Source organism: Lytechinus pictus, chromosome 13 (genome assembly GCF_037042905.1).
Source record: "Lytechinus pictus isolate F3 Inbred chromosome 13, Lp3.0, whole genome shotgun sequence".
NCBI classification, from domain to species: domain Eukaryota; kingdom Metazoa; phylum Echinodermata; class Echinoidea; order Temnopleuroida; family Toxopneustidae; genus Lytechinus; species Lytechinus pictus.
In genome coordinates this window covers 6,587,051-6,601,472 of record NC_087257.1, presented here as the reverse complement: position 1 = coordinate 6,601,472, position 14,422 = coordinate 6,587,051, and the positions used below count along the sequence as shown (strand labels likewise).

The window sequence follows — 14,422 nt, the reverse complement described above, 5'->3', positions numbered from 1 at the left end:
ATTCAATAGACTTACATTTTCTACAAAAGCTTTGTAAACCAAACTATCTTCGTCCATATTACGTATTCGAATCCAATATTTCAGTATATTTATGGCAATTTGGATGACTTTTGGATATCTACCGATTTCAGCTGTCGCTGCTAAATTACTGCATTTGCGGTTTACCCCAAGAATATATTTACAAAATTGAATGTGCACCTTTTCAGATTCGTGTTTAAAATATAGCCCTGTTTTCCTATCCATTAATTGTAGATTTTGTTTCCATGTCTATAACATTAGTACCCCTAATTTCAGATCCATAAAGTAATATCGGTTGTATCGTTGCATCGAAAAGATGCAACAAGGTTTTAGTGCTAGGAGTATAGGAACCAAAAGATTTGTACAATTTGAACAATACTCTTCTCGCTTTATCAGCTAAATACCTTGCGGCCACTTTAAGTGATCCATTATTTGCTAAAACAATACCAAGATATTTCATTTGCCTAACAGTGCATAGTGTTTCTCCATTAATTTCAAATGAAACCCCTTCGTTCGATCTCCCTGATTTTGAGCACACCATAATCTTAGTCTTAGATACATTTATGTTTAACATCCAGGATTTACAGTATGCGGTGAATTTATCTAAACAGTGTTAACCGGTGTACTTAGAGGACCACACCAGTTACACCGGTGTTAAATTGGTGGTGTTAGTTTTACACCTATAGGTGATATTACAAAACCTATGGTTGTCACATCTCTACCTTCCGTTTTCTTATGTCATTACATCAAATCATATTTTTTTCATTATTTCATACTAATTGTGCACAGCAAAAACTGTGGTGTTAACCGGTGTACATAGAGGACCACACCAGTTATTTTACACCGGTGTTAAATTGGTGGTGTTAGTTTTACACCTATAGGTGATATTACAAAACCTATGGTTGTTACATTTACACTCTTTGGTGTTATGTTCAATCTCTAGGGTGTTATTTTAACACCTCAGGGTGTGGTCCTCTATTAACACTAATTGGTGTCAGTTTTAACACCACTGTTTTTACAGTGTGTGAATAATAGGCCTATGTCTCCCTTATAATGAAATAAGCTGCAGCAATAAATATCTAATGCACTAAAACCAGTTGTCAATCCAATTTTTCTAGTTCTTGGAGGAAAAAATTTGAATAAACCTAATTTCATATAATAAAATACAAAAGAACAAGTGGAGATGTGACATCATCAGCCCAGCTAATGAATATTCATGACGACTGTTTTCACAAAATATTGCTAAATTTTAAAATTCAATAACTTTGTCATTTGTTATCCGATTTTGATGAAATTTTCTGCATTTTGCTCAGTGAATTCTACTCTATTTATTAAGCTATACACACTTTCAGCCCGGACCATCCCTTTAAATTATAGCTAGACCTATCTGTATATAGGGATCGACCTGACCGTTGATCCCCGGCCACTGCCATTTAACGTACTATAATATGCTCCCGCTGGGATCTGAGCAAGGCATGTAATCGACAGTGCTCTTATATTGAAATCCACCATTCAAATTATGTGTGTACTTAAAAGAAAAAGAGTTTAGAAAAAAATATTGAGCCCATTTAAAGAATGACAAGCATGTATACTATTTAGTGCATTGTATGGCCGCATGAAATCAGAAATCAATAAATGAAACAATATTGTGACTGTATGCCCCATGCAGTGGAGTTCCTATACACTAGTATGTTACGTGACAATGCACGTGTACGGCCCGGTGAACGAGCTAACACGTAATTCCTTGTGAACCTGAATATATATATATATATACGGGTCATGACTTTGTACACTACGGTTCGTTTACTGTATGCTTGTTGTGAAGTTGCGTTCCTACCAATTTAAAGACACTTATTTTTGTCCCACCGGTATGTAACCTGGGTCTGTACTAGTTCGGAACTACAGTACAGAGTTCGCTCTACTCGGAGGTGTCCTAGGCTAGGGAATTCACACGACAAACATCCCTGCATGCCCTGATAAGACTCAGCAAGGAGAAAAAATGTCATTGCAAGTGGCTGTGGTGAGTTAGTATATAGTTACACGTACCAATATTATGACCTGTATACCTATTCTATTTCCCATATCGAGTACCACATTTATGTGGATGCTTATGTGGCACGAATGCCCTTTCCGCATTGTACTATGTACATGCTAATTGGAACAGTGTCGTATATTGTGCTTTTATATAGTTCGTTTTTAGGTGGGAGTATTCGGGTGGGTCGGTGCGCAACCCGGGTGCGCAACATGGTGCGCAATTACATACTGCGCGGGTAGTGCATGTATAGGCCTAACTTTTATCCAATTCTTGGTCGTTTTGATTTTTTTTCTTCTTGAAGTAAAAGTATTAGCCTATACTCTTGTTTATTAAGGCAAAACCTTATAAACAATTGAGTTGGTATTTCTTTTCCACAGAATGCACTAATAGGCCTATAGCTGAATCTGTATTATTTTTTTTTTTACAGAATTTAGCATGAGATGTATTTTTTTTTTGCTTGTCAAATTCTTTGGCAGACGAATCCCCCCCCCCCCTGTGGAAAATCCTGCACTGATCACAACGTTGATCTCGTACCTTAACTCAGTGGGGGTCCATGCTCAGCCAAAAATTAATCTGAATTCCCAAATCTTACTTTGTCGTTCAGAATTAATAAGGGATGGTCCGGCCTGTAAATATTTATGTTTAAATAAATAGAGTAAAACGGAGTTATTAAATTTTAAAGTTAAGACATATTTTGGGAAAACAGCAACATACACGTATAGTCATGGATATAGGTAGGCTGATGACGTCACATCCCCACTTTCTATTTTCATATGTTGTTACATGAAATCATATAAATGCTTCATTTAATTTTCATACATGTGGAAATGATGTGTCTCCGTTATGATGAAATAAGTTGCGGCAATAAATAACTAATGCACTTAATCAGTTGTCAATTCAACTGTTTTAGTTCTTGGTAGAAAATTTTAGAGTAAACCTAATTTCATGTGATAAAATACAAAAGAACAAGTGGGGGATATCATCAGTTCACTTAATGATGAATATTTATGATGACATGCATGCCTAGAACTGTACGTTTTACCGGAATAATGCAACTCTCTGAAATTCAATAACTTCGTTATGCGATTTTTATCAAATTTTCAGCATTTTGGTTTGTGAATTTTACTCTATTCATTGAGATAGAAATATCTCCAGCCTGGACCATCCCTTTAAGATAAGGAGTTCAATCATATTGCTATTCTTTAATTTGCTCTATAAGAGTAGTGCTCAGCACTTTCAATTTTGAAAGTTTAAAGGTGTGAAAGACGACAAAAACATATCGATACAAAAAAAAAAATCGAAATTTATGTAACAAATTTAAGAAGTACAATCCTACTACAATAGGACGTTCTCCAGTTATTTTTTTGCGCATGAGTGCATCCCTATCTGCGCATATTTTTCGCTATGCGCGTTGAAGTCATAATTAGCTATGTATAGGTATCATCTGATTTTTCCAACCAACTGCACTCTAATAATAAATCTTGATGTTTTTTTACGAAGCTGTTAGCTGAAAATGATATATGGACCAACTTTTTAAACGCCTCTAGCCCTCTACCTCTTTAGCCTACTTCACTCTGCAGTGCTGCAAAGTATACGAATATGACCTTGAGGCTTGAGCTTGATGGGACAGTGGTGTAGAATTTGTTTTAATGAAGATATCGGCCTTTTTACGCGTTGTGTGTGTGTTTAAAAACATATTTGCTCCAACAAAATATATTATTAAAATATTTTGAAAACAAGCACATGAACCCCCACATTTTAATGTGCATACTTCTTTAGCATACTATATATACATTTCTGCATGCAAGATTTGGTGAAAATGACATGGGTTTTAGATGAAGTGCGGGATTTATTGTAATTATTAAATTTGTTACATAATTTTCAATTTTTTAGATATGATTCCGTCGCCTTTCACCCTTTAATGTAAAAATTAGAAGTGTTGATATTCTTTAAAGTGCAGACGAATGGCAATGGGATTCTTTATCTTCTTTGATCTCGTAAAATTATTTAATTATTGCGTATTTCTCGAGACCTTCAAATAAATTGGTGAACTTCACATCTTAAGAGCAAAAAAATCAAGCATAATGAACCCATGTTTATTCTTGCATATTTGGAATAATTAGGTTAAATAAATTCAAATTTTGTGAAAAATACATGGATTTCATTAAACAGTGGAACATACTTGGGTTATACTTGTATAGTTGATTTGCATTCATTGTGACATCGAATTCGACGGCGGAGGGGGCGGGAGCCTATTTTGCGATTGAAAAACCACTTACAAAAATATACATCGAGTGCTATTCTATTCAGTATTTAAAGTGAATCAAATTTCTCCGTACATGTTTCATTTTGATTTAGATGTGAGTTGTTTCAAACGTAAAAAGTATGAAGACGATATTCTCTGTATACCCCTTATCGAAGCGCCTATTGCGTATATACTTACATTGGACCAATCATCATGATCATCTGTGTTTTTTTATTCAGCCCTATCACTAATTCATTAAACTTTCACCATGAAGGCAAAGATAGTTTTTTTTAAATGTCCAAAGTTTTGGTCCGCCTCGAGCGCAAAATTATGATACAGAATTTTGCCGATACCAGACAATTTTTGTATCATGCTAGATGCTATTCTCTATGTAAAGTTTAATTACTTTATAGTGATTTACAATTCTTTTGAAAACATATTTTGCACATTAAAAATTTCCTTTCCCAATATTTCCACACTGTAAAAACGCTTTTTAAAATTCTAAGCATGTTGTTTAAGCCCGTCACTCTAGCAACTATTGTTTAAACCTTTTAAGCATACGTTTTAAACAACTGTGTAAACGTTTTAAACAACTGTGTAAACTTTTTTTAAACAAGTTCTTAAAAAAAAATTAAACAATTACAAAAAGTTTAAACAACTTGTGCTGTTAGAGTGACGGGCTTTAACAACGCGCTATTTTTTGTTACTGTGCATGAAGGCGATCGTACCCCCCCCCCCCCCCTTCCCCTAACCACGCCTCTACTCTGACGTCGTGAAATTATTTTTATTTTCTTCTGATTTTCATGCAGGTAACGGGCGCAAACAAAGGCATCGGTCTGGAAATCGTGAGATCACTATGCCGCCATTTTGGACAAGATGGCGTCGTTTACCTGACGGCGCGCAATGAAGGGCGTGGCCTAGCAGCCGTAGAGCTCCTTCAGAAAGAGGGACTCAATCCCAGGTTCCATCTTCTTGACGTCACTGACCAGAGTAGTATCGATACACTTAGGGATCACCTGGAGAAAGAACATGGCGGACTCGATGTGCTTATCAACAATGCTGGCATTGGTACACCTGTAGGTTGAGCAAATAGAAGAAGAAAAATATGAGTATATTGTGGAAAGTGATAACCGACTTAACAAATACAATGTTGAATGAGGACAATCATTATCAGACTCAATTTTAATCTATTCCAACTTCACACCCCCCTCCCTCCGTACTCCCTCCCGAAAAGGTAGATTTAGCTCTGTGACCCAAAAAACAGTTATTTTAACAGTGCAGTTCCTTTATTGCTCCCAAGATTTTAAATACAAGAAACAGTAGAAAAGTATACTGATCATTGATTACAAGTATTTTGGCCTATCCCTCCTGCTGGGCTCCGTAACGCAAAGATTAGCGATCAATCGCTAAATGAACTGACCAATAAATATCAATGTTAAACGCGTATTAGGTTTAAAATACTGACCAGGGACCAATCATTGCGGTTCTTTCATATTTGCAGTTCTTCGCAAATCTTTGGGTTACGGAGCCCAGGAAAGAACATAGTATGTGTTCCCATAGTGCATGTGTGAAGATGGCACCCACCGTTAAAATGCTGACATTCGAAAGTGTGAACATAACACTGGAACCTTTAATGAACTATGTAAAAAGGGGGTTCACCTTGAACCGATGCTTTCAACTTGCGTTCCACACTGTAGACATTCTGGGGCATGCTGTGAAACACAGAACACACTTGAGTACACTGATGGAAACACTGTGGTACACACTATAGAGCACACTGTGCTACACTTTGTGGAGCACACTGTTGAACACGCTGTGGTACACACTGTGGAGCACACTGTGGAACACACACTGTCAAACACTATGCTACACACTGTGGAGTGCACTATGGTGCACACGGTGGGACACTTTGTGGAGCACACTGTGAAACACACTGCTGAGCACGCTGTGGGCACTCTGCATACATACTGGTGCACACTGTGAAGCACACTATCGAACGCAATAGTAGTACACACTGTCGAACACTATGCTATGCAAATTGTGAAGCACACTGTTGAACACACTGTAAACACACTATTGAACACACTGTGGTACACACTCTAGAGCACACTGTTGAACACTATGCTATATGCACTGTGGAAAGCACTTTGGTGCACACAGTTCGACACTTTGTGGAGCACACTGTGGCACACGTACTCTGTGGAGCACACTATTGAACACGATGTGGTACACACTGTAGAGCACACTGGTGCACACTGTGGAGCACACTGTTGAAAACTATGCTACAAACTGTGGAGTGCACCGTGGTGCACACAGTTGGACACTGTGGAGCACACTGTTGAGCACGCTGTGGGACACTCTGCATACATACTTTGGGACACTCTGTATACACACTGTGAAGGAAACTGGGACACTCTGTGCTACCCGTTGTGGAGCACACTATTGAACACACTGTAAACACACTATTGTACACACTGTGGAGCACACTGTCAAACACTATGCTACACACTATGGAGTGCACTGTGGTGGACACAGTTGGACACTTTGTTGAGCACACTGTTGGAAACAATGTGGAGCACACTGTGGGACACTGTGCTCCCCACTCTGGAGCACACTATTGAACACACTGTAAACGCACTATTGAACACACTGTCGAGCACACTGTCGAACACTATGCTACACACTGGAATGCATTGTGGTGCACACAATTGGACACTGTGGGACACACTGTTGAACAGACTGTGGAGCACACATTTGAACTCACTCTACACACACCGTTGATCACACTGTGTGGTACACACTGCAGAACAGACTATGAAGCACACTGGTGCAGTCGCTGTAGAGCACACCTTGGGACACCGTGCAACACTATGTGGAGCACACTGTGGGACACTCTGTTCTACAAATTGTGGAGCACACTATTGAACACACTGTAAACACACTATGCTACACACTGTACATGGTTCACACTACTTGACACAATGCTGAACACATAATATGGGACACAGAATAATATATTGTGGTTCGGAGTAACACACTGTGGTATAGACAATGCTGAACACATTGTGGGGCACACTTTGGAACACACGTACTGCAGTGTGCCATGTAGTACAAAATGTGAACACACTTTTACTTTCCATTCATAATTACTTTTATTCCATTCGATATTGAATTCCATACCATTTTCTACACATTCGATTCAAAATTACTTGTATACAATCTGTTATATTTTGTGCTATTTTGCTTCTCTCGAATGTAACTAAAATTATATATACGTTTTGTATTATTTTATTTTTGTTTTGATCAGAATATTGGCAGATGTCTATGATGCGACTACACATTTTGCTACACACTGTGACATACACTGTTTGACACACTGTATACGTGGAACACACTGTGGTCTGTGGGACACTGTTATTTCCAGCATGGATGACTTGGCAAGGCTTCCTATGTCTCCATGTTTTGTTTCACTAGTCATTCTTTTAGATTAATTTTGTATTAATTTCATTTTCTTTTTTTTTCTTTGCTTTTTGTTTGTTTGTTTTGCTTCATAATCAGTTTTCTTTAACGATCTTTGACCATGTTTTATACAGAAAGAAAACATTTCGCTGTCCGAGAAGTCATCACGGGTGATGAACACGAACTTCTTTGGACTTCTGAACGTCTGTCGGAGTCTCTTTCCTTTGGTTCGTTCCTGCGGAAGGCAAGTTATTCCTCAAATAATAAATTTTACCTATATAGAAAGACAAACAGGTTGGAACCATTTCCGGTCACCTATTGACCGGGATGGCCATTTGGTCAATACTATTGACATCTGATAAAAATAGATATCTTTGCCAGAAGGTATTGCATGACAGAATCATCCATAAGTATCGGAAGGATTCCCCATGCACCATCACGGAACATTAACAAATTTGTTGTATGACCTGAAGTGACTAGTAAATGATTTTTTTATATTCCCATTTATCTTCCAAAATGTCAATCAACGCTCGATTTGCAAGTCGAATATTAGTTTCTCGCAATGCTCATAAGTCTGTACTAAAATTTGTCATTTGTCTCTTCAGAAACAAAACTCTCTCCCCCACCCCCCCCCCCTCTCTCACTCTCTCTCTCGCTCTCTGTCATATTCAAACAATTTTTTAATTTTTCATGTTCTTTTTTTTACATGTGTCTCCTAGAATTGTGAATATGGCAAGCACGACAGGTTACATGGTGTTTAGGGGTCAAATAAATGATGAAGTCAGGAACAGATTCAGACAGGTTGAAGAAGAGCAGGACGTTGCGGATCTCATGAATGAATTTCTAGAGTAAGTCTCATTGGATTACCTTGTTAGTGTAGAACTCGTGTGTCTGGACTAGCTAAGATACAGTCTCCATTAAGATTCGCTCCTACAAAAACCTTTTGTTTAAACTTTTTCCCCCTTTCACAGGCAACCTGGACTTGTACTGTAGACATCCTTGTTCCTTCCGCAGCTTTGTATTTGCTTTGGAATTTGTCCTTTGTTGAAATGCCGACTAATAATAATATTATTATTAATAATAATACTAATAATAATGATGAAATTAATACTAATTATGATAATAATAACGATGATGATGATGATAATAAAAATAACAACAATAATAATAATTATGATAATAATAACAATGATCTTAATGATGATGATAATAATAATAACAACAATAATAATAATTATGATAATAATAACAATGATAATGATGATGATGATAATAATAATAACAGCAATAATCATAATAATGATAATAATAAAATCTCTGTTCAATAAAACCATTATTGTCAGCATTTACAAATTTCATGTTCGCAGGTGCTGCAAAACTGAATGCAACACGGAAAGGGGGTGGTGCGAGTGGTCTTATGGAGTTGGTAAACTCGGTGTCATCTTACTTTCCAAGATTCAGGCTGATAGAATATCACAGGATGATTCCAAGCACGGTATACTACTCAATTCGGTAAGTATAGGACACAGTCACACCGATGCGAACCCACCCCATTAATGATGAATATGAAAGAAAAATCTGCCCGCGCTACGCGCGCTCGTATATTGTTTAAAGGAGAATGAAACCCTTGAAACCAGCTGAATCCATATCAAAGAGAAAAATCAAAGAAACATATTGTTGAAAGTTTGAGGAAGATTGAACGAATAATAAGAAAGTTATGAGCATTTGAATATTGAGATCACTAATGCTATGTAGATCCTCCCATTGGCAATGCGACCAAGATCTGTGATGTCACACACGTACAACTCCCTCATTACTTTAGTACTTATTTCGCTTATATTCTCACTTTTATAGAGTCTATCACAAGGTGAGGTGTTCTCTTTATAAGAGGACAAGTACAGAGGTTTCACAACATTATATCATTGACGAATCGTTTGTCATATGATTAGAATGAGCAAAAAGATATGTTTTGGGGTATATTTTCAGTGTCCAAAAGGGGAGAGTTGTTCATCTGTGACATCATAGATCTTGGTCGCATTGCCAATGGGAGTATCTCCATAGCATTAGTGATCTCGACATTTAAATGCTCATAACTCTACTATTGCTAGTCCTATTTTACTCAAACTTTTGTTGATCTTATTCTTTGATTTTTCTGCTTTCACAAAAGCTAACTTGCTCCAAGACTTTCATTCTCCTTTAGTTTAGATCCCCATCTTTCTCGTGGGTACAAAAAGTGCTTGGAACGTCCTGTTAAGATCTTTTCTCAGGATAATAATAATGTTTAGCTTGCACTTCGCGCTCGCATTATTTCTTTGGTGAGATATCATCTTCAGGACTTAACACGTACGTCGTTAGGGCCTATAAAAATAGCTCGCGATTTGCATTCGCTATTGTGAAACAGGCAAAAAAAAAATCGTGTCCGCCAATGCCCCCTCACAAAGTGTACTTTGTCCCCACCCCCTCCCCTCGCCCGTTTGCCCCCTTATTCTAAAATTCGTGGTGCCGCTACAGCCACCAACGTCATTTCCAATGGCATTATTACAGTGGCGTAGCTACGGGGGGGCATGGGGGGGGCACGTGCCCCCCCCCTGAGATTTGGTGTGCCCCCCCAGGTGCCCCCCCTGAAAAAAATTGGCAGAGCAAAAAAAAAAAGGGGAGAAAGAAGAAAAGAAAAAAAGAAAAAAAGAAGAAAGACTGAAGAAAAAAGAAGAAGAGGAAAATAAGAGGAGGAAGACGAGTGAATGATATAATGTGAGGGGAAGACTTGCAAAAAAAAAAATCTTTCATGTTACCATATAAAAATTTTGCTTGCGCTTCGCGCCAGAATTGCCTGTTCGATGAGATTCATATCTTGCTCAATAGGCTGATATGGAGCAAGTTTTGAAGTCTATATACAAAACATATTTTAGCTCGGACATCGAGCTTTCATTATTTTTTTTTCATTTACAAATTTAAGTGCTCTGTAAAATGTTTGTTTTTATGGTCTACATATCAGCATTTTAAGCTCACGCTGCGTGGTCACATTGTTTGATTTGCCAATTTTATATTGTCTAGGTGTATTCCATAATGTTCCATTAAACAAATGTATTCAGAATGCCCAGATTCAAGGTCTAAATCTAAAACATGCGCGATAGCCTGCATGTTCTTTATTTAAAATGTACTTAAATTATCCAGTTTCACATCAGAATATCAATAATTGTCTGCTCACGCTTCATGATCGCATTATTAATGATACCCAATTAACTATATCCTATTTAGGATTTACAAAATATAAATAGAGTGTCCCGCTTTTAGGTCTGAAGTCTCAATTTTCTACCTCTCGCGCTTCGCGCTCGCATCAATTGATTGTTACATACCTATCCCATTTATTAATACAAAAACTGCTTAGAATGACCATTTTTAAGTCGGAATGTCAAAAAAATTATTGAAACAGGTCCCTTTTCGATAATGCTAGAACAGTTAAAAAAAAATTATGCTCGCGCTTGGCGTTCGCAGTAACCACCTAGTTACATACGAATCTTGTTCAGGATCATACATAACATTGCCCAGAATATTAAATTTTCAGCACAAAATACATGAAAGTAAAAAAAAAAAATCGCTCGCGATTCGCGCTCGCACTTTTTATAAGGCTTATGAGATTATTTCATGTTAATGTTGTTTTATAAGAATAAAACTAAGAAGTAACTGATCGGGGAAAATATAGGTGAAGATAATTTCGGGCACCGTCCCCTATTGGCGAAAGTCAGATCCGCCCTTGTGACACATACAAACACACCGAAAAAATGGTGCCCCCCCTGAAAAAGCAAGGACCCCCCCAGTGCCCCCCCCAGGAAAAAAAATCCTAGCTACGCCACTGATGGCATACCGTCGGATGGTTTGAAATCAGTTTCGTTGGTGTGACTGTACCATAAACAGTGCACGGAATATCTTTTATTCTTTCATCAGGAATTAAATGGGAAAAAATGGAAATACGATGATTCAATTCCGTTTGAAGATGATGATGTATAATTTTGTAAAGTAGTGATTTGAATGCATTTTATTTGTTCTATTGCATTATGCATCCCGATAAAGCGATGATAAAAATGCCTTCAAGTGTATATCAAATTGGTGGTTTTGTTGAGCTGGAATGTCCTTAGATCTACTCTTTCCCAAATGTTGGTTGCTAAAACATTATCAAAGCAGAAGGATTTGTGAGAGAGTGAATTTATCTGGTTGGAGGTGCTCCGGTGAGGACCAGACAGAAGAGGAGAATGTCATTATGCAGTCTTGCCGCTAATCTTTTCTAACTGTTTCTTCTCCCCCCCCCCCCCCCCTTATTATGATCTTTATTGTTGTAGTGTTGTCCTGGATTCGTGCTTACCGACATGACGTCAGACCTCCCGGACAACAACTTCGGAGGTATCAGGGTTTCTACCGTAGAGGGCGCCGATACCCCTGTTTTCCTTGCTCTGCTACCTTCCAAAGCAACGGAACCAAACGGAAAGTTCTTATTAAAAAGGAAAGAATATGACTTTGTGAACACCGACGTGTTAATGCAGATATGAACATTAGACTTTATAGATCATGGGGAATTCATGTTAAAACGCCTTATTTACAATAACTACTCCGATATGAAGGCTACTATGTTTCAGGTTCATATGTCCTCGTTTTGTGCTCCATCATCACAGTATTTCTGTCAGTCTATTGTGGGATACCAGTCGACGACCGTCAGCATAGGAAGCGACGTCTAAAGGCCACCACACACCTTGCGACTGTCTGCGACCCGATTTTTTTAATTTTTAATAAAACGTCGTTTATACATTTAATACGAATTATGTTGATAAGGAAATTTTACTGTGCAAAGTCATTAGCCATCGTACAAATATATTTTGTTCAAATTCATAACTATGTTTATGACACTCTCCATATATCTCAATGAGGTCATAAAGCACTCATAGTTATGATCGGCTATGATTTGAAATAAATTTTGCCTTTTCTCCAAAATAAACGCTGGCAATTTTATTATCCAAATTGTCGATATATTTGTATTCTTACAGTTTATATTTTTAACCTGAAATAAACAAATATATATTCAATCATATTTTCAGGAAATGACAGAGTGCATTTTGTTCCAAAATCGGATCGTAGACCCATTTGTACTGTGTGCACTGACCTCTATACTCCTTGCAATACAATGCAGGAACACTGCATATATATATGTCCACACCGTAGAAGTGTCAAACAACACCAGCAGTGGCGTACCTATGATTTTCCACAGGGAGGCAAAACCGTCCGCCAAAAAATTTGACAAGCAAAAAAAAAAAGGTCTTCAAGCTCGTCAGGGGGGGGGGGGGGGAAGGTCTTTCAAGCTCGTCAGGGGGGCAGAGTGCCCTCCTCCCCCCCCCCCCCTAGGTACGCTAGTGAACACCAGTTTCGTTTTCAAGTTGGTCTAACAACAGATAGGTGTTTATACAACGCCCATGAATAGTAAAACAGAATCGGTTTGATTCCAAACTGGTGTTGTTTCAATACTTCTCTGGTGTGGACATATAAAGATTCCGGGCTGGTGTTAGATCAACACCGGAGTTTTTGCAGTGTAGCACTTCTGTAAATGAAACAGGAGATAGATAAGATATAGTCCCGAATGCGCACGTCGATGATAATCTCCTGGGCATGTCCCTGGTGAAAAAAAGAACAAAAAACTTCTTAGCGATATTATTTGGCAAGAGTTGTACGTGTGATTGCCATGTATATTGAAATTAAAAAAAAGTGACTACATATTTTATACAGGTGATTTATTTTTAATCACGTATATTTTTCATCCTTGTATTTTTCCGTTTTTCCTTTTTTTTGCTCTTCCTCCTTTTTCAATTATACCTCTCTCCCCCCCCCCTCTCTCTCTCTCTTGATTACTTTTTTCCTTGATCTCCTTTCATTCTTGTTTATATGAGCCTGTTGCTTTGACAACCACACGCTTTGCTTTTCGATGCTTTATTTTCCACTCCGCATTATCATGTCCTGAAGGAACCCAAAAGGGCGAACTTTTCCAGTTACTCAACTGGTTCCAGTTAGAAGTCATTTCTATTGAAAAGACATTTCCAGTTACTCAATTTGTTACAGTTAGGATTTCCAATTACCCGACTGGTTCCAATTGGTTTTAGTTGGATATTGGTATATTACAGTAAGGTGTTAAAACCAATAATTGAAACCAGTTGTAAATCCGATTGGTTTCAATTGTATTTTGGTCCTGCATGCATTGGCGGCGGAAGCCAAAAAAATCAAGGGGGGTCCACCTGAAATTTTGTGATGGACACAGGTAAAAAAATTGACCAAAAAAGATTAGGGGTGTCCACCTGAATTTAGAGGGGACGCAGGAAACAAAATTTACAAGGAAAAAACATCAACTAAAAATTTAGGGGGGAACCGTCCCCCACCTCAAATTTAGGGGGGACCTGCCCCCGCTTCCGCCGCCTATGACTGCATGTGTGTCATGAAGTGAACTCAAAAACCTTAATCTACATGACACCAATCGGGGCCTGATGGGTGTTATACATGTAGATGAAATGGTTATGACAATCATTCTCAAGCATTTTGAACATGTCAGTTTTTGTGCTCTCGCTACGCTCCCTCGTATATTAAACAGATTTTGAGGTCCAGGGGCGGGCCCGTCTAGCTGCTTGATCAGA

At 38.1% G+C, this 14,422-nt stretch overlaps 1 protein-coding gene across 1 annotated transcript; it reads left to right on the top strand.

Moving 5' to 3' along the window:
• The first annotated feature begins 1,685 nt into the window (after window positions 1–1,685).
• LOC129274423 (carbonyl reductase [NADPH] 1-like) lies at window positions 1,686–12,837 on the top strand. Its single transcript, XM_064108743.1, has 6 exons — window positions 1,686–2,038; window positions 5,108–5,374; window positions 7,892–8,001; window positions 8,477–8,605; window positions 9,125–9,269; window positions 12,095–12,837. The coding sequence occupies exons 1-6, from the start codon at window positions 2,018–2,020 to the stop codon at window positions 12,299–12,301; spliced, it is 879 nt and encodes a 292-aa protein (XP_063964813.1). The 5' UTR covers window positions 1,686–2,017; the 3' UTR covers window positions 12,302–12,837.
• The last annotated feature ends 1,585 nt before the right edge of the window (window positions 12,838–14,422 follow it).